Raw genomic sequence first — 21,300 nt, 5'->3', positions numbered from 1 at the left:
CACAAGTGGAAAACCCTCTGCAAAACTCTTCATTGATCTTGTGATGTTTTTGGAGAGAATATCCCACAGTATCCATTTTTTCTAGTGTTTTCTTCCTGAATACAGAATTTCAGGCTCTCTTAGCTGTGGCCTCAGACACCTGAAAGGCAAGGCTTACAAACCGAAAGTTTAAAGGAAACATCATGTTAATTGTATTTGCTTCCCATTTGGGTTCTTTAAGTTACCTACTAAAGTAACTTTTTCTATAGCATGGCATAATTACAACATAATTATCCAGATCTTTATGACTGTCACTTGGTGCATGGGATTACTACAGTTATAACTTATAGTCTGACAAAGCAGAGGCAGCACCTAACAGAGAAGATAATACATAGCTGCCCCTCTGGAATGTTGTTCACAGTTGGAAATGCAGTCCTGGGGAAACAAATTTCAAACACCATTTCACTTTCAATAATTTTAACACTAAAAACTTGAAGATTTGAGCTTTTACTTCAGGCTTGTTCTTTCTCTCGAGTACAGTTCGTATTGAAAGTATGGTCCTCTCTTGTGCTTAAGCAAAGTTTTTAAAGTGGCAATATTTTTCTGTACTTTTAATTTGTTTCATCAACAGGCAAAGGTTAAATAAAATGTTATTTTAAAAGCTCAGAGTTTGACTACTTTGTTCTCATGTGATAGTTTCATCAGTCCTGCATTCTACTCAGTTCAGAGAAGTGCATCATTTTCAGCCATCTTCATTTCTGATGCAAGGAAAGTGAAGTGCAGAATAGAAGTTGCTAAAGCCAATACAGTAAATCAGACACAAAATAAGAAACATGGACTCCTGATTCTCAGCTCTGTACTAAGCCTTCCAGACCACACTGGCTTAACATGGATGGAGTTCAGGTGAACTCCAATACCTGCTGTTCCTCAGAGAAATACAAAAGACTATGCCCCGTGCTACTCAGAGAGTAGCAGTATGCAGGAAAGCCAAGGTACAAAAAGTAGCTCTGAATTCCTTTGAATTCTAATATACACGGGCAAGAGGCACCTGAAAGGTGGAAAAAATAATAATTTACAAGCACAGAAGTGCAAGATGTTACTTTAAACTTCTCTTTATGCTTGTGTGTTTCCTCTTTGGACCTCATCCTTTCTTTGCAGCACAGACCATTTTCCATTCTTTATACAGTACGTAGCACAAGATCATCTTAATTAGTGTTTTTACGTGCTAACATAATAATTAATTATACCAGGAAATTTTTCCATTACTGTATACAAAAAAAACAGTTTGTGTAAAAAAGCTTCTGAGGCGCAAGTATTCCAAAACCAGGTTCCCCCCACTCCCCACCCCATCCTTCCCCCCCCCTCCCCGCATTGCCCTCTGCTGGCTGCAGTATTATTTTCAGCCTGCACTAGCACGGGTAATGTTTTCATTGAGTGCAAGGCTAAACTGAGCTGTGAGTATTTGCTATGACTTATTTGAATAAGGCAGAATGGTATAAATGACAGAAAGTTAGTTTCAGACTCCATGTCTTTCTGAGTCTGCTACAGCACGGGGTTTTTCAGTAGTCTTGGACAACAGCTTAATTGATATTCCAGTGATATTGCAGATGATCAAGAAAGATGCTCTAGCCTGTGTTCAAAAACTATTGTTTTATAGCTGTGCAAAGTAGTTTGACTATGCCACTGAACATATACAACTAGTTAAGTATTATGAAAAAATAATTTTATGTACTCCCCACTCTCCTTTAAATATGCAGTTGAATCTCAGGCAGCTCTATAGAGAAGCAGAGGCACTCAGGTCCTGTATAGACCCTAAAGAAACCTGCTAGAGCAAGGAAACTCAGGGGAATGGGAAATGCCACCTGCCTACCCAGAGTGAAATAGCAGAGCGTTGTGGCTTTCTGCTCAGCTTCAAAAAGAGAAGCAAGGATGAAAAAGGTAGTAAAGATTCTCAACTGGGAATGTATTTTACCAAAAAGTACTCAAAAATCATAAAAACAAGAGATGAGGCCAGCACCAGCCTTCTAAAAACCTTGGGAGACATCAGAGAGTTAACAGAATGTCTGTTCGGTTAGGACACAATGTAGCAGCCCAAACTGCACTCTTCAGACAGACCTCTGCTGAAAATCTATGTAACAGTAAAACCAGATCTGAATAAAACCTTGATATGACATTATATGCAAATCTTTAATGCAACCTTTGATGTTCCCAGATATAAATGGGAGTGAGGAAGAAAGTGAGAAGAATAGTAGTAACACAGGTGTTGAAGAAAAGAGGATCAGAATTTTATTTCTTTTTTGGGGAGGGGGGGAGGAAAAAAGAAAAAAAAAAAAAGAAAAAAGGTAAGAGGAAAAAGTGAGAGAAATTAAACTGAGAAACCTGTTCCTACTATGCATGGTTTTCTTGACTGCTAGGACTCTACTGCAACCTAATTACCTGCCCAGTGTATTTTATAATTTCCTGTCTTTTATTTTTTATTTTATAAGAAGTCTCGAAGTTACAGTTAAGAATTTACTGCAAATGAAAGCATGCAGGCCAGCTTTCACACAGAGCACTTATTTTTTTCTAATGGTTATTGAGTAATTGGACTCCCACAACTCCGTGTCACCCCTGGTGCTTTTATTTTCCTCTCCCAGAACCAAGAGCTTTCAGCAACCAGGTTGCTATTCCTATTTCTGCCACACGGTGTCAGTGAAGGCTTGGAAACCAGCTTCAGCTCCCAGGCTGAGTGTTGACAAAAACTTGTGCAGGCTTTCCCCAAGCGAGGACAGTTCCGCGATAAATGAAGCTGGTTTCTTGAACCCATCTTCCAAACATTCGTGATCTCCCACTCCCGAAGAAGCCCGAGGAAGGACTAACCGTAACATATTCAAACCAAAGGTAAAAAATTAAGACTAATGCTATTAGAAGTACATCAAAAAAGATTCACATAGAATCACAGAATGTTAGGGATAGGAAGGGACCTCAAAAGATCATCTAGTCCAATCCCCCTGCTGAAGCACGAACACCCAGATAAAGTTACAGAGGAAGATGTCCAGGTGGGTTTTGAATGTCTCCAGAGAAGGAAAGTCCACAACCCCCCTGGGCAGCCTGTTCCAGTGCTCTGTTACCCTCACTGAGAAGTTTCTTCTCAGATTTAAGTGGAACCTCTTGTGTTTCAGTTTGAACCCATTACCCCCATGTTTTACCATTGGTTGTCACTGAGAAGAGCCTGGCTCCATCCTCATGACACTCACCCTTTGTACATTTGTAAATATTAATGAGGTCACCCCTCAGTTTCCTCCAAACTAAAGAGACACAGCTCCCTCAGCCTTTCCTCATAAGGGGAGATGCTCCACTCCCTTAATCATCTTTGTTGCCCTGCGCTGGACTCTCTCCAGCAGTTCCCTGTCCCTCTGGAACTAAGGGGCCCAGAACTGGACACAATATTCCAGATATGATCTCACCAGGGCAGAGTAGAGGGGAAGGAGAACCTATCTCGACCTCATATTCCTGAAGAAAAAAACCCATCTCAAATACAATGGTATGGTGAGATTGGTATTTTTCATGTACAAATTTAATCTCTGTTAGTTTAGTGTCCTGGGGAATTTTAATTAGAGGCTGTAACACCATCTATTCAATTAGCATAGCTCATTGTATCTCAATCTGAACAACAAAACAATACAAAGGCTCCAGCTGGTATAAAATGCAGCTGCTTGCCTCCTGGAAGATGTATGCTGTCTTGAGCATATTAAACCTTGTACTTCAGTCCCACCATTGATGGACTGCTGGTTCAGCTGTCAATTTGTTTTTTACATGTCAACCCGAAATCATTTCCCTAACACTCCAGAAGTCTTGTCAACCTCTTATTCAATGGGTCAATTTCTGGTGTGACTTCTTGGCTAAAATAAAAACAGAATTTCCATAACCAGCAATAGCTGACATTTTCTTATACAAATGAGGAACACTAACTCTTATCTCATTTTGGTGAATAATAAATCCCAGATGGATGTAAACAAAGAACTATAATTTTACTTCCCATTATACTAAACTTCAATGATTTTACTTTGCTTTGGTAATTCAGTATCACAGCTGCTTGACTAAAATATCATAATATGGCCATCCAGCAGTCATTTGGAAGTAATGCTGTGATTATAAGCACTGGTCATCAACATCTTCAAATGGATGAGGCAGAAAGCTTCTGAAGAGCTTTACTCCACCACAATATTTTTCAACCAGTGATACAAAAATGTTAAATGGATTTGAGTTACCCATTATTTATTCTCTACCTCCCATCCTCATAAAAAAATTGTTCCACCTAGCAACGAATTGGTTCTTCTTATGGCATTTTCCCCCCTAATCTTTTTTGGTGATGACATTGCCTACTGTGAATCAAGATCTGGGTAGTGAGGTATCAAGCAACACAATCATGTTGAAAAGAAGACTGAGTAGATAGGCTATCAAATTGGATTCTGGAAAGCTCCTGTGGAAACACCAAATCAATGCATAATGTTGGAAGGAGAAATGCTGTCACTGAAACTACTTTCGTTATGAACAATTCCTGATTAAGGATTCTTCTGCTTTAAGAGTCTAAAAATTAGGTGCCTAAGACTAAGTTTATGTTATTAATTTTAGGAAGACTTCGCATGAGTTTTTGAATAACTTTTGATGATCTTGATTAAGGGGTGAGAAGCACTTCAACTAAACTGCAGAGGATATTTAATGACAAGTTTTTGAAACCAGCAGTAAGAACAAAAGACTTAAACCAAAGTGATCTCTTCTGTGAACAGGGAGATGATATCTACTTCCCAGGCTGTCTGTCTCTTACCCACTATAAAGCTTTAAACCCACACATTACTTAATTTTTAATGAAGTAACTAATAACTAATCTTAGCTGAAAAAAATAGGTCTAACTTAAGACCAGGTTTATGTTGAAGAAGTAACAGAGTGTGTCCAGTGATAGAATCAACTTTCTTCCTAATAGCTGGGATAGTGCTGGGTTTTGGGTTTAGTATGAGATGAATGTTGATAATACACTGATGTTTTGGTTGTTGCCAAGCAATGTTTATACCAAGTAAAGGACTTTTCTGGAGGCTGTAGGTGCACAAGAAGCTAGGAGAGGGCACAGCCAGGACAGCTGATCCAAACTGGCCAAAGGGATATTCCACACCATATTACATCATGATTGGTATGTATTTTGGGTGAAGAAGGAAGGGAAGGACATTCGGAGTGATGGTGTTTGTCTTCCCAATTAACCATTACACATGATGGAGACCTGTGTCCTGGAGATGGCTGAACACCTGCCTGCTGATGGGAAGCAGTCAATTAATTCCTTGTTTTGCTTTTCTCGTGTGCAAGGCTTTTTCTTTACCTATTAAACTGCCCTTATCTCAACCCATATTTTTTCTTACTTTTCTAATTCTCTCAATCTCTCCAGGGGAAGTGAGCAAGAGGATGTGTAGTGCTTAGTTGCTGGCTGGGGTTAAACCACAACAGAGTGACACAAGGGCACCTTTTATACAATATTTATTGTAATGGAAATACTGAAAAAAGATTCTTACAGCTGGTAATAATGCCCAGCAGATAAGAACTGTCCTTGAATATGTGATGTGACTGTTGAAAAGATGGATAATATTCTGGGCTACACACACAAAGGCCTGCCAGTGAAGTGATAGCTCATAAATAGGACACATTAGATGTGTCAACAAGTTTGAACAAAATCATGGAAGCCTGACAAAAGGAGTAGGTGGTTAGGTCATGCTTCCTATGTATCACACATAAACAAGTATATACATGTAGGTTCCATCACTTCTTTCTTGTAAAACCCAAGGAAAAATAATGAAACTGTAAGAAATATAGCTGAATAACACTGACATTATGAAATCTTGAAGTATTTTGTCAAATATCAGCTTTACTGAAATGCAGACCTGTCTCACACAAAAGACAATGGAAGTATACATACATAAAACAGATACACAGCAACTAGTTTGCTTGAAGCAATGTTTTTTCTGAGATGTTTTCTAGCTATCAAGTGCTCTGTTGTATTCAGACTTCTAAAAGGACTTATGAATTGGGGGTTGTGTGATACTCCTGTTCTCCAGCCCACTTCTATATTTTATGTTCTGCCTCATTATCATGGTGCTAGAGAGGAATACAAGAACTAAATTCTGCTGGTTGGAAGCTTATCTCTACAGACTACAATTGGGAGCAATAGCACAGACATCTAATTGGCACAGGATTAATTTTCAAAGTCACATTACATAATCTTAGACAGTTAACAATCTTATGGAAATGTGAGCTATTACCTGAAGATCAGCTATGCTATAAAACAGACTGCCAAAAATGACAGGTTTGTTCAGCTCTGGAGGAAGTGAAAGGTATCATCACAGAGTTTTCTGAGCTAACTGTACTGATTAACAGAGACAGATTGGTTTTAAATTATTCCACCACACACATACACACAAAAATAATTACAAGTATTAATTGGTAACCCTGGTCATATCTGCAGAGCTGGCTATATTGAATGAGCGGTTATTTCATAATCACATTTGATATATTATTTTTCTATCCATAGTAACAATAAAAAGCCTACAAAATCCTTATACACACTTCATGTTGGAGACAGAAGGACCATAAATATAGCTTTCATACCACACATGACAATACAATAAAAAGGTTTCACACTTCACTATGATTTGATTTAAACCTGCATGACTCATTAAAACCACGGTATGTTTCACAGCTGAAATGCTGTGCATCTTTGAAACCATAGCCTTCAAAATGCATCTGTCAGTCACTGTAAAATGGAGTTTCATCAGGAAAAACCCTTCCATGTCCATGTCTGTTTCTGACATAGACATAAGAATGCCTTTTCTTTAGACCTCACAAAGAAAATACAACTCACTAGGCTAGCAAAATGTTACAGCAAACATCTTGCATAGTATGTAACACCTGAATCTATCTCATGAATCCACATTGCTAATATAATATTCCCCAAACTCAGTTGAAATCCTTGCAGTTTTACTGCACTGAGAACCAGGAGACAGACTGAGTGCAGTTCTGCCAGGGCTGAGTGCACCCCAGGCTCTGCAACCCCTGCCACCCATGCAGAGGCTTGGCTGCCTGTGCTGGAGATAACCTGTGTGGGGCAACATGTAAGCCGGGAAAAGGCTGCTACAAACTGAGCTTTGGGAGAAAGATGTGAGACACCTCTTTTAGAGGCCACCTCTTTGCCTGGGAGCTGTATATAAGCTTAGGTTCTCACACTTAGCTCAGGTAAAGACCATGTTCCATCATACGCATGTATGTTGCTGATTTTGATCTTAATCCTCACCCACTGACTTTACTTTCTGGCTTTACTTCAGACCTGCTTCATGACTGTGGATTTGTCTGGTGATTGCTGGAAGGTGACTGAACCCTGGTAAACATCACCAAATCTACCATGCTCTCAGGCACCGTGGGATTCTACCAGTGAGTACACTGCCCTGTCAATCTTGCTGCTGCTCTCAGCTCCTGGCCCTCCTTCCCCTGGGGAACAGTGCATTCCAGCTCTTCTCTGGCAAATCCACTTGTGAGATGTACAGTAAACAAGCAGCTATTGTCAAAAAGTTTTACTCAATATGCAACTCAGAAAGTAAACAACACTTTAAAAATGAAGCAGGATTCCAAAACATTCCAATTTTTTGAAAGATAGTGAGTTAAAGCAGGAAGTGATAACAGCTTTCATTTTATTTGGTAATGCCCCAAAGATGCTGTTGTCTGAAGAGTGCTTCACTGACCTAGGGGAAAGATGAGTTAGTCTCTGTACAGTTCCTGGCAGACAGGGCTTTACTGTTTTCAGTGGCCTTGGAGTTGTGCTATTGCTGAATATCCCCACTGAGTTACTTCCTTCTTCCATAAACAGATGTTTCCTTCCAAACATCACTCACAATATAAAATTAATACCTGATAGAAAATCCTGCCATCATCAAGGCTGCATCTCTTTTGGATCTAAATAGCAGAGCTGGTCTTCAGAACTACCACTCCAGCAGCTTTGAAAATGTATAAAAATAAATGGAATAAATTCTTTAAAAGTTTCACACAATTATCAAGAGTACATCTTCAAAGTAAAATGAAATTAAAACAAAACCAGCAACAACTAAGTTTGTCATTCACTTCTTAGGAAATCTGACAAATATATGGTGGTATCCTTTTACTTGCCTTCATCCCATAAGGTTCTGGCATTGCAGGGGAATTCTGACTAACTGATGACAAGTCTTCTGTAGGAGCTGCTGTATAGTCAGCCTTTAAGCCAAGGTTTATGATACATCAGGTAAGAAGTATTTTATCAGTGGCGCTACAGACAGAAGTATAGGAAGAAAACTGGACAGCAGAACAGTCCTAAATTTTTATTTTTCAAAAATGTACATGTAGCCTCAGAAGCAAGAACAATAACACTATCAAAAATAGTTACAAATGTAACAGAATATGAGACTCCATATGTGAAGGAATATATTTTTGTTTTTCTTTCGATAGCTTTTAATAGGTTGGGACTGTTAAGACCAAGCACTTTTCCACCGATTCAGATTCCAGTCCTCCTCCTTTATCATCCAGTGAATACACAGCAGAACTACTACCCTTTGGAATGATGTTAGAATACAGGTAGCCAAGCTGCTTATTATTATTTCACTCTGAAAAAAAAAAAAAAAACAACAAACCAGTATCCAAGGACATTCTTTTTTATTCAACTATAAGGGTAGCCTCCAGTCAGATGCAACTGCCCTTTCTTTTGGAAGAACTCAAACGAAAGTCAACATAATTTGTATTAACATTCAGAATACTGAGCATCTCTGGCATCTCACCTTCCTTCATTCTTCAGCGTTGCCCTTTTCCAGATTTGGGTTTGTAGGATTTCACTATTTGCAGTAGGCAGAATTGCCTTTCAACATTAAGAATGGTAAAGGAAAGTAGAGCTGTTCCCCCTCTGGACTATCTGGTCAGAAAGCATATAGAGTGGAACTAGTTACACATCTGCATATAAGAATCTAGAAAGAAAAGGTCATAATTTCATATCAGGTTCATCTTTTAATGCTTTTCTACTTTTTGTGTATCTCACAAGGATGTGCATGACCCTTTGCCAGTAATCCCCACATAATGCAAACACCCAAGTACTTCAGCTAATAACTCGAACTCTTACATAAATTGAGTTCATACATTCTAGATCTTAGGAAGATGAAATGATTGTATCATTTCCTATGTGGTATCTTTTTAAAAATGAGAAAGCCACTCTAGTTATTATTCATCCAACAGATAAAAATGAGTCTCATACTGATATTATAAAAGTAAAGCCCTTTCAGTGCCAGATTCCTCAAGTAATCTGTACAAAACTAGATAATTTAAAACATGATTGAATGTAATATGCCTCATCTATGGCAATCAAATAGGGTTCATGAAAATCAGGGCACCATTTAAAAGAATACATGGTTTATCCAATTCTACCAACACATGCATGTATGCCTAGACCTCAGTATTCACCAGATACCTTTAAAATGATACAGAGCAGCATTTGAAACAGTTGTCTATTGATAGGCATTGACTGGGACTGTGACGTTAGAACTATACAGTATCACAGTATCACAGTATCACAGTATGTTTGGGATTGGAAGGGACCTCAAAAGATCATCTAGTCCAATCCCCCTGCTGGAGCAGGAACACCTAGGTGAGGTCGCACAAGAACATGTCCAGGCGGGTTTTGAATGTCTCCAGGGAAGGAGACTCCACAACCCCCCTGGGCAGCCTGTTCCAGTGCTCTGTCACCCTTATTGAGAAGAAGTTTTTTATCAAATTTAAGCGGAACCTCTTGTGTTCCAGCTTGATCCCATTACCCCTTGTCCTATCATTGTTTGCCACCGAGAAGAGCCTGGCTCCATCCTCATAGCTCTCACCCTTTATATATTTATAAACATTAATGAGGTCCCCCCTTAGTCTCCTCTTCTCCAAACTAAAGAGACCCAGCTCCCTCAGCCTTTCGTCATAAGGGAGGTGCTCCACTCCCTTAATCATCTTCGTTGCCCTACGCTGGACCCTCTCCAGCAGTTCCCTGTCCTTCTTGAACTGAGGGGCCCAGAACTGGACACAATATTCCAGATGTGGTCTCACCAGGGCGGAGTAGAGGGGAAGGAGGACCTCTCTCGATCTACTAGCCACCCCCCTTCTAATACACCCCAGGATGCCATTGGCCTTCCTGGCCACAAGGGCACAGTGCTGGCTCATGGTCATCCTGTTGTCCACCAGGACCCCCAGGTCCCTTTCCCCTACACTGCTCTCTAATATGTAATTTCCCAACCTATACTGGAACCTTTTATTTTCTAGTCTTAAAAAAATCAAACAACAATAAGAAAATATCAATTAATGCTGTTGAGCTCTGTGAGTCAGACTATGACCTCTTTGAGGAAAGGACCAGATCCGGATTCTTTACAGATTTCAGTACAACTAGCAGATACTATAAAATCTAGATAATACATAATAGAGCTATCCAGAGACGAGTAATTATCTGACAATTAAATTTGGTTTCATTCTGAACTGGAAAGAAAAACAAGTATCATCAAGTTGTGTGAGTAAAGGAAGTTTCTGAAGTCTCTCACTAGTGTCTGGCATGGTCTCTCAGTCTTGGAAGGCAGCAGTGCTGAGGACTTTCAAGCTGGGTGCTGGCAGGTTGTGTGTGCTCAGGATCTCAGCTCCTGTCAGCTCTGGAGTGGGCAGCCAAGAGGCCCTGCAGCCCAGCTGGTGGGACACCAGAAGGCTGCTTGTTCTGCATTGTCTTTGATCAAACAATGTAATCTATGCTGTATATTTTCATTTTGATGAATGCAGGTTCCCTGAGAGAAACCATTTCATTAGAAAAGTTCTGACCTGAATGAGTAACTTAAACAAGGACCATTCCCATTCCTTACCTGTATAAATTGAGTTCAATACATGGAATTGTACATTACTTAATCCCCTGTGGTCTTATTCCAGTTATTAACTGCTGCAACTGGTTACTGTGGAATGACCGTGTCAGTAACCAGAGACCTTCATACATCCTAAAAGTATCTTGAATTCTTTATTAATCTAGTTTTCTATTTTTAAGTCATGTTTTGAAATAAAGAAGAAATATGTATTATATTTACTCTGCAGTCAACTTACACTTTTCTTTAAGCCCTATGCTTTGCAGTAGCTGTGCAAAGAAGTTGCAAGAGTTTAATTGCTGTGCAGTGGTAAAGAAATCTTGTGGTCTTATCTGCAAAATGGAAAGACCTTACCCTTGACACTTACTCTGCTTCTAGTGATAAACAGTAGCTGAGTGAACACAAAAATAGGACAAAGCATACTGATGCTATCATCTGGATTTCATATTCTGTGAATGTTCATGTAAATACATCCTAAAAATGTCTTAAAACCTGTTCTTCTCAGTGGCTTTCACTGAAATCTCTGGTGAGAAGACAATGTGGGCACACATGAGAATCATCAACGTGAAGTACTTGAATGCAATAATGAAACTTGCATTTAAATTCACAGACTTGTTAATGGCTTTCGTTTTAGCTGGTCTGTGCAGCAGCTTGGACAGTGTATGTCAACTCTCCTAATTAAATTGAAAGCTAAATAGCAATGCAGTCCTTGTTGTATACTGTTGAAAGCAGAATTCCTGCAGTGCAGCTCACTCAAAAGCCCAGTAGATGTCAATCAAAGTTCAAGCTTCTGATTCAACCCTCAGCTGTTAATTAACTGTCAGAATGATTTAATCTAGTTTATTACTAACATTTGAGGGATGTGTTGTGCCTTCCACTTGCACAGATGCTATTGCTGTGAATGCAATAATCAGAATAAGAGACTGCAATATATTTTTCAGTACCATACAGTCTTTCCTGGTTACCTCAGTGTTATCTGAATAAGACACAGACAAAATATAAGCAAAGCACCGACTCCACATGCCACACTAGTCCAGCAGCACTGGTCCAACCTAAGCAGAGAAACACACTGCATTGTTAAGGATGATACCATAAAGCAGTATTAGGCAGTAAAACTCTGTGGAACCACTTCTGCTCTTCTGTGAGAAGGTCCATGACTAAATCCCAGATTAACCTTTGCTTCAAACGGCTAAAATTATCTTCTCAGACACTTCAGTATGTGCACTGCTCTATATCACATTTTCACTGGCAGTCCAAGTTTCACAAATATGACTTTGGAAAGAGCTTTAAGCCACTTTCATTTCTCTCCTCAAAATCACGTGAGCCTGCAATCAGTGCAGTATGAGCTTCTTACATAAAGATGAGATGGTGTGCAGCTACCAAGCACCTGCACCTGCAGATCCCACAAACAACTTGCCCATAAACACAAGCAGCAGTTGGGGTAGGTGAGGTCCGTGTAATGCACAAAGGCAGTTTAAAGAACACACGGCTTGGGGAGAAGCAGTCCAGTAAAATGTGGGTGGACAGCCAAATGCCAGCTTCCATACTTAGCAAAACAATAACGTACACAAATGTCAGGGAGGAACGGCTCCACATCAGCACCAGTACAATCTTGCATTTGCAAGTGCACAGAGGGGAAAGCTTCTCATGGGTTCAGGGGGAAAATAAAGGTGTAACTAGGGCGAGAGCTCCTCGGGCTGAAAATTTGACCTTGACTCTTTAAAGGTGAGAAGGGACTGTCTGTTTATAGAATTGGGTTATGGCAAGCACAGGTAGTTCTCCTAAAACTGCCTTTGCTCAAGATGAGAACGAAGGAAGGACGCTTTTCTTCCTAGCTTAAAGTACAGCTGCTTTGGGAGGAGTATTATCTTTACACTGCCTGTCAAGCTGGCTGCCGAGCAAAGGACCGAGCAAACATGCTCAGTCTTCTGAATAGCTTTGGCTGAAAACTCACTGGTTTCGCCAGCATGCGTTTACAGGCAGTTAGCACACCATTCCAGAAAAACAAAATAGTATCATCAGTCCGTTGAAAAGAGAAAAAAAAATAAATAGAGTCTTGCAAAATCTCGCCTTCGGCTGCAGTCTCATTTGCATCTTGTCTCGGAAAGCCTAGGGCGCTTGCAGATAACAGTCCTGACATGCACAAATCCTTCTGAAAAACATGAATGAAAGACCCGTATGGCAGGGCTGGGCGCGCTAGTGCGCCGCTCCGTTCATGAAAATGTCACTAATGTAAATAAGAAATGCAAATGGCCGTGACTACAGCTAAGTGGGTTCTCACGGCGCAACCATCTCCCCGGCGGCCCCAGCGTATTCATGCTCATTCATAACGCGGAACTGATGAAGGCCAACGTGTTCTCCGCTCACCCGGCTACCAGCAAACTGAAAGGGCCGGGCTGCGAGAGGGAGCAGCGCCCGGCGAGGACACGGCGGCCCCGGGGGTGTGCATGTGCAGACGCGTGTCTGCCCCCCCGCAGCCGGCACAAGCGCCTGTTCCGACAGCCCGGCGACAACCCCCGGCGAGGGGCCGCCCCGCCCGCAGTCACGCTCCGCTGGCTGCAGCGGCCACCTCGGGGGAGCGGAGGAGCAAGTCTGATCGGAGGGGGAGAGAGGGGGAGACGGATAGAGAGAGGGGGGAAGCGGAGAGCGGGCTCCCGACGGCCAGAACCCGCTCGCCGCTCCCCACGCCGCCCCCGCCTGTTCCCGTAAAAGCTCCTGCTTCCCGCCACCCCAGCCCACCCGTGCCCTCCCCCGCTTGCCCTCGCTCCCCGCCACACTCCCCCAACCGGGTGAGGGCTGCCCGCCACCCCCACCTGCCCCCCCTTCTCCCTCCCTCTCCCGACGGAGGCGGCCGTCTGGCAGCCCCCCTGCCGCCGGCTCCTTCACGGATGAATGGAGCGGGAGGAGGCGGGCTCCAGGCGCCGCCTCGCTTCGCTTCCCTCAATGAGAGCCCGGGCGGGCGCCGCCCCGCTCCCGCCTCCCCCCACCATCCCCGCTCCGCGCGGCTCGCGAGCGTGTCGGTTGAGCCGCCGAGGCGGGTGCGCAGCGCAGGGGCAGCAACCGCCGGTCCGCGCGCGGGGCGAGCGCCGTCCCGGGTCCGTTGCTCTTCGCTCCGCCCGCACCCGCCATCTCTGTCCTTCAGAAAACACCGCGCGGTTGTTCCCAGCTCGGCGCCGGCTCCGCCGAGCGGGTCGGGGCTGTGGGAGAAGGAGCAGCAGCCGCCCGGGCGGGCTGAGAGGCGGAGCCGCCGGCCGGGGCGGGCAGGGCCAGGAGGGGTTTCAGCACCTCGGCCCGGCGGACAGGGACGGGACCCGGCCGGCAGCGCCCGGCTCTCATCCACCGCGTCCTCCGCTGAGCTCCGCCGGCCCCTCTCCTCCTGCCCAGCCCCGGCAGCGCCTCGCAAGCGCAGGGGGAGCCGGTTTCACGCCGTCCCGCAGCAAATGCCCCTTCCGCGCAGCCTTAACTTTCCCCGGCGGCTGGGGACACCCACATTTCCAGCGGGGGAAGCGAAACCCACCCCCGGTTTCCAGCCACCATCCGTGCAAAGCCCACCTCGCCAAGGGGGAACGGGAAGTTTTTGGGGGAGCGCGACTCACCCAGGACGTTCCCGACGAGAGCCACGATGAAGACGACAATGTAGCCGGCGATCAGCGCCCATTCATACTCTTTGGGATGCAAATACTCCTTCCAGAGGTATCGTAGAAACTCCTCATCGTCGTAGTCGGAGGAAGGGGTTAAAAGAACATCCCTCGTTTCGTTTAGCTCCGAACCGGCCGTCCAATTCCTGCACGGAGGGGAACCATCCTCGGGTTGAATCCCGGACATCCCTGGTGGTTGGTCCGTGGAGCTGTGGATTCAAAAAAAAAAAAAAAAAAAAAGAGGAAAACCAAGAAAGACCTTCTCAGAGTATTCGCGCTTTCTCCCCACCGTCCATCGAGGCTTGTGGTTGCCACTGCGAAAAGCGGGGTGTGGGGAGAAAAATGACGCGGGAACTTACGGGAGCCAATGCGGGAACAGACTGGGGATCCGCGTCGGTCCCCAACCCGCTCTGACCAGCCTTTTCCCCGGCCAGGGAAAAGGCTGGTCAGGATGGGTTGCGTGTCTCGGGTGCTGAGCTTCACCTGCCCCTGCTGGAAAAGTCACGTCCGTTTCGGACTACGCCGATTTTCGTTCTTCAAACCGTGCACATGGAACGCGCCCCCCCCTCCCTTCCCCCCCCCCGCAACTCTGCAGGCCCCCCTCCCCATCCCTATATCTCTGCCCCCGACCCTGCTCCTGGCTCGTCCACCCCTCTTCCGACTCCGATTTCCCTCGGTTTCCCACCTTCTCTCTCTCTCTCTCTCTCTCTCTTTAGACTTTTCTACATTAAATGCCACATATACTCAAGGTATTAGTGGATTAAAGGCAAGGGAGGGCTGCTGTGGAAGGAAGCACAGGGTAAAAGAAGCCATTAAAAACGAGTGGCTGATGAGGCTGTCTCCCTTCAGTGCCCCTTTTAAGGCTGTGCTCGGTATGGGGCTAAAACAGAGGAATTAGTGCCGGCGGGAAAGCCCCTAAGACTGCTGAATAGACAAGTGCGGGGTTTCCTCGGATTTGAAGACTGTGAGAGTTCACTGTAGGCTTGAGTCTAGCATGCAGACTCCCCGCACTGGGGTTGTTTCGAACATCCAGCTCGGGGATTTCAAGACAGCAACTGCCCTTTAGCTATTGTGAATTGAGCTGAGCTGGCAGAAGACAATTCACGAGAGCCCATAAGCGCTAGTTAAAGAGTGTGATAGGATTCCTGGCTTCTGGTCATTGCTTCTTGAATTATTTTAATACTTTGTCCAGCGTACAGTTCCCAAAAGAGAAGTGGTAGGTCTGGACTTGTTCCTCCCTGACTGAAAAACAAAACAAAACAGAACACAACCAACCAAGCAAAAAACCACAAACAACCAACCCCCACCACCTTAACGTAATCCATTCAATTCCTAGCTGAATAATGACTCTGATACAGTCACCACTTCCACTGTGAAACGGCACAACTCTCTCATTTAAGCATTTTGATGCAGAATCTGCACATCTGTAGGAATGGAGGAACTATTCTGATGGGACTCTACTTCCAACACATAAGCATAATAGAGAGGCAGACATTCATAAACAATGTAGTGCTTTGCTCTAGACAATACTTTATGTTCCTGAATTGTTCTTTATAGGTATGCAGCTTCTCTGTTGCCTTTGAAGTACAGAAGAGCATATCTACACCTGGTGTTGCTTTTGGGTACCTATTCCTATTCCACAGGGAAGTTGAGTGGACTTTTTAGGCTGAATACATTAAAGAGTGAGATATACTTGGATATGCAGGTAGGATCAGCATCTATCTTACACAAATTAGAAAGGTAGACTTTGCAAGCATCATAAATAAAGATTAGATACTGCAACTAATGAAAACATCTAAGGTTATATTAGTTGGGGTATGAGTTTTGAGAAGTGATTTAAACTCTCCTGAGAATGTGGGAATACAGGTCTACTTGATACACAAAAATAGATGTATTTAGGGAGTTTGTCATGGTCTTTGCTAGTGATGAAAAGAGGGCATGAACATTTAGTGATCAGTAACAGACATCCATGATCTGGCTTGTTTCATGTGTTAACATGTTGGTCCATAATTCCAATATTTGCTTCCAAGTTGTCATAAAGTCTGAAACAGGTAATGCCTTTTTTTTTTTTTTTTGACGTAGAGTGCTTTTCTTCTTCCTCCCTCACCAGTAGTAAGGACTTGAATTAAAAAGGCATACATATTAAGAAACAACATGGTTTTATGAAAAATACATCTTAGGGCTCATTTTTTCAACAAGATTAAAAGTTTGATTGATAAAAACATAAAAAATTGATTATGCAGATTTATAAACTGCACAAATTTGCTATTCCTAGAGTATTGTAAGACATTTCCTTTGATTAATACAACACATTCTAATTAAGAAGACAGGACAGTAAAAAATCAATGTGACACTTTATAAAGATTAAAAATGGAATAGCTAACAGACCTCAGCATGAAATGGCAGACAAAGAATTATCGTTGAGTCTGTGCATTTTTACTGTCAGTTCTCAGTTCTCACTCAATGATGTTGAAGAAGGCAGATGATCCAAAGATCAGAGGTAATCAGCTAAACACACACTCTCATCATGAATCCATAGTCAGAAAGCTTCATGTGATCCTCAACAGCATAAATAAGTATACCTGTGGAAAGAGATGGTGTACACAAGTATGAGTAAAACTTGACTAACCAAAAATATTCACCATGTACAAAACTCAGCTACTGAGGAAAAAAAAAATGTATATATATATATATATATATATATATATATATTTAAAATCAAGATTCAATGCTAGCTGAAACGGGAATTAATTCAGAAAAGGTCACACGGCCTGTAGTATGCAAGAGGTCAGACTAGATGACTACAGTATTCCCCTCTGGCTTTCTAATTTGTGAAAGTGTGTTAGCAAAATAGATTTGATTGATGAATTTTAGTGCTGATTTATCTTTTCATTATATCAAGACTAGTGCAACAGTATAAAACTGTTCCATTTATATGCAAGTGAAGAGCAAATGCTCAGAAGTATGTAATTCTCAATTTGTTAATTGTTTTTCAAATTCAAAACCTGTTTAGTGTGTGGATTCACAAACTTCTACAAGCAAAGAATATACCAGCTACCCAGCACTCAAAAGAAGCATAAATCCAAGGTTATGTCTATTAACCTTATCTCAGGAGAGTACTGTCTGGTACTTTATTTAGCTAAAAGGTTTGCATACATTGATAACTCTTCTAATCCATAACTTTCCATCACTGATCCAAAAATACTGAAATGAAATTATCAGCCCTAGAAGATATGTTCTGTGGTTTTCAATGTCACTTATTGTATGATATTAGACCATGTGAATATAAATCAAACACAATTTTATGCTTTATTGCATCTGATAGCTCATAGGAACTGACATTCATAGAGAACAAAAGAATCCTTCTTCAGCATCCAAGTTTATTGCTTTGTCAAACACATTTTCCCTGCCATAATAATAATTCTATTGCAGACTTCCGTTTTTATTAATCACACAAATAGGCAGCATTTTTTCATATCTTAGAGACTAGCCCTTTCATTTAAAATCTATTTGATTCAGAGGATTAGCTCCATACTAGTTTAATAGCATATTAAATTAAGAGCCTTTTATCAAAGCAGAATGATTTTTAAAGTTTTTGCAAACTTGGTTTAGAGGCAGCTGAGCCAGAAGGTTTCTTTTCAGCCTTTGCCGAACATTTCAACAGGCACTTTCATTCTTAGGAAGCAAACCACATAAGCACAGCTGCTAGAAGAGAAATAGGCTGCTGTGCAGTATTGGCAGCAGAGATGGACTGTGTGAATATGTCCTTCCTTCCCATCTTCCCTTCGCTGCTGTCATTTAACAGCTTTTCTCTGACCCCTTTCTCTCTCTTAAGGAATATGCCACATGACAGTTCAATAGAAAACCACCATCTTTAACATTTATTTACCTGAACAAACCTGCTCAGTCATGACCCAGACTTTGTCTGTGAAGCCCCTCTGGTATCTTTCCTCCTATAATGGTGTTTCAAGGTGAAGTGATGCTTCTCCGGCAGCAGCTCAAAGTAGTTCCTGAGAAGCAGATGGGCTATTATTAACTAAACAGTGAAGAAGGGAAGACTGAATGAACAGGCAGAGAGAGGCTAAGAGCAAGAGAGATGACTGATAGAAAAAAACAAGTTTGAGAATCTACACAGCCATAAAATTCAGTGGGATAATAAAGGTGGCAAATACCAGGCAGCAAGGTGTAAAAAGCCACAAAAGAAAAATGAATACTGTATGTTTTGTAAAAAGAAAGAATTAATCAGCAAATCTTATAGATGTAGATAACGATGCTCCATTGCATACTGCATTTTGCAACACCACATTTCCTTTAGGGCCCTTCTTGTCTTAGCATTAATTTGGCAGTGAATTGTAGGTTAAACAGGCAAGCCTAAATTAAACATGAGAGATGTTATTCAAACCTACCATTGAATTTTTTGAACCAATGGTGATATAAGAAACATCCAGCAATTAATCTTGTTTAGCCAACCTCAGACACTTTTCTATTCGTGTGTAGAAAGCAGGATCCTGTTTTAAACAATCCAAGAGCTTGCTAAGATACCGTTACCCAAATATAGCAATAATATCAGCCATGCTCTATTGATTCATCAGCTCACTAGCACCATTAAAATGAGGCAGAGCTAAGAGAACTTAACTCTGTTTCTAGCAGTGATCAGATAAAGTTCAGCACTTGGTTAGATCATTCCATCTGCATTATTAATATCCATCAGTGCAGAACATATTTGAAGTGAAAAAGTCTGATTCTGGTCTCATTCACACTATTGTAAATGTGAAGTAACGTCGTGTCAGTAGAGTTATGCTGCTGTAATACAAATTAAAATAGTTGTGCACTGCATGGTTGTGCAGATTCAGATGAACTAAAAGCAACATGAGTCTTTGTAAAAATTCTGTTGTGCAGCCTGCAACAGAATTGCTTGACATCATTCCTGTATATCACAGGCATAATTACCAGGGTGGTACAATTCATTTATATATATTAAAAAAAGATACATCCCTCCTCCATTCTTATATTGGGCCATTTGCTTATTAACAGCCAAGTACTAAAAGGAGTTCAGAAAAAAATTGGTTTTGACATATGAAAATGAGTGTGTTCCATCTGCACTATTCACTCCTCCACTAAGTCTATGAAATTTTTAAAGCAAACACATTTAATTATGAGGGCACAGATCCAACCTTGATAGAACAAATTACACCTCTCCTGAAGAGGTCTCTGAACTGTATATGGAAGCTGAAAGAAGGATGCCTGTTTACTCTTTATTTAAAAAACAGAAAAACAAAACAAAACAAAACCAAAAAACCAACCAACCAAACAAACAAAAACCAAAAAAACCCAAAACAAATAAACAACAAGACAAGGCACTCCCAATTATTATTTCCATCAGCAAATCTAAATAAGTAAAATAGAAAAAGGTCTTCTTAACTTCATGTTTATCAGAATACCAGAACTCATTGTTGAAGAAGCCAAAGCAAATTAATTACAAGTCCATCAAAGCTGTTAAATGAAGCTGTTTGGATGCAGTATTGTGCTCAAGAGTTCTGAAGACAGAGAAAATATGTCTCCAAATGTAAACTGTTTCTTAAAATTAATTTCCCTAGCATCTGCTTCTGACCCATCTAGAAACAGGACAGGATCTTTGATGTGACATGAGACAAAATGGATATTCTCAAATTAAGTATTTTGAATAACAAGAAAGAAGACACACATTTTTTTTTTTTAATACATTAAAAAAAATAGCTGTGTTAAAGCCTTTCAAATGAACTTAATACTTCCCACGCTCTAGAAAATATTCCATTGTAAGAAGGACATGGGCCTGTTGGAACAAGACCAGAGGAGGGCCATGAAAATAATCAGAGGGCTGAATAACATCTCCTAAGAAGACAGGCTGAGGGGTTGTTCAGCCTGGAGAAGGCTCCGGGAACACCTTACAGCAGCCTTCTGGTAGCTAAAAGGGGATCTACATGAAAGTTGGAGAGGGACTTTTTACAAGGCCATGTAGCGATAGGGCAAGGAGTAATGGCTTTAAACTGAAAGAGAGTAGATTTAGATTAGCCATAAGAAAGAAATTATTGCCCATGAGGGTGTTGAGGCACTGGAACAGGCTGCCCAGAGAAGTTGTGGGTGCCCCATTCCTGGAACTGTTCAAGGCCAGGTTGGATGGGGCTTTGAGCAACCTGATCTAGTGGAAGGTGTCCCTGCCTATGGCAGAGGGGTTTGAACTCGAAGATCTCTAAGGTCCCCTCCAACCCAAACCATTCTCTGATAATATTATTTATAATAAAGGTTTTCATGGCAATTAGAGGCCTGGGTCTACCCTTTACAACATGCAGCAAAGAACAATCTCTCTTCTGCAGAATGTAAATTTTAAGTAGAGAAGTTAGATTAAGAGTGGGAAGCAAAAGAGTGATGAAGATAGTTTTAAGTGATGTATCACTTCGAGTATATGAGAGCTAAATGACACCGACCTGTATCACAGGCTATGACCTGTATTTTCTGTGTTCAGGTTCACTGACCCACTGACATAAGATCAGACCAGAATTACTATATTGTCTTATTGCTTTCATCATATTCTTTCTTACTTTGTTGTCTGATTCCTCAAATAAGCAGATCATATTGCATGAGGTCAAAGATCCCTCTGACAGTGGCCAGGAATAATTGTATAGAGAACATAAGGATAAGGCAAGTCTGCAATGATACTTTCTGTCATTACAACTTCCCCTCTCTAAACAATCTGCAAGGCAGCAGCTTCCTGAAGCAAATCATTATGTCTGGTTCATAAA

The 21,300-nt window shown here is 41.8% G+C and overlaps 1 protein-coding gene across 7 annotated transcripts in view; it reads right to left on the bottom strand.

Moving 5' to 3' along the window:
* The window catches only part of HCRTR2 (hypocretin receptor 2), a 37,334-nt gene extending 22,277 nt beyond the window's left edge, over nt 1-15,057 (bottom strand). For 2 of the 7 annotated variants that reach the window (XM_005506769.3, XM_021293545.2), the window contains exons 1-2: nt 14,881-15,057; nt 14,480-14,730 (exon numbers count right to left, since the gene is read on the bottom strand). In XM_005506769.3, the coding sequence (XP_005506826.1) occupies nt 14,480-14,708 (229 nt within the window). In that variant the 5' untranslated portion in view covers nt 14,709-14,730; nt 14,881-15,057. Of the gene's footprint in view, nt 1-8,798; nt 13,036-14,479; nt 14,731-14,880 lie in introns of those variants that run through there. The other 5 variants (XM_021293546.2, XM_021293548.2, XM_021293549.2 and 2 more) reach the window with 5 other exon arrangements.
* Between the last annotated feature and the right edge of the window lie 6,243 nt (nt 15,058-21,300).

This window comes from Columba livia, chromosome 3 (genome assembly GCF_036013475.1).
Source record: "Columba livia isolate bColLiv1 breed racing homer chromosome 3, bColLiv1.pat.W.v2, whole genome shotgun sequence".
Taxonomy (NCBI): Eukaryota; Metazoa; Chordata; class Aves; order Columbiformes; family Columbidae; genus Columba; species Columba livia.
Note: the sequence above shows the minus strand (reverse complement) of the source record. Positions and strands in the feature narration are given on the sequence as shown.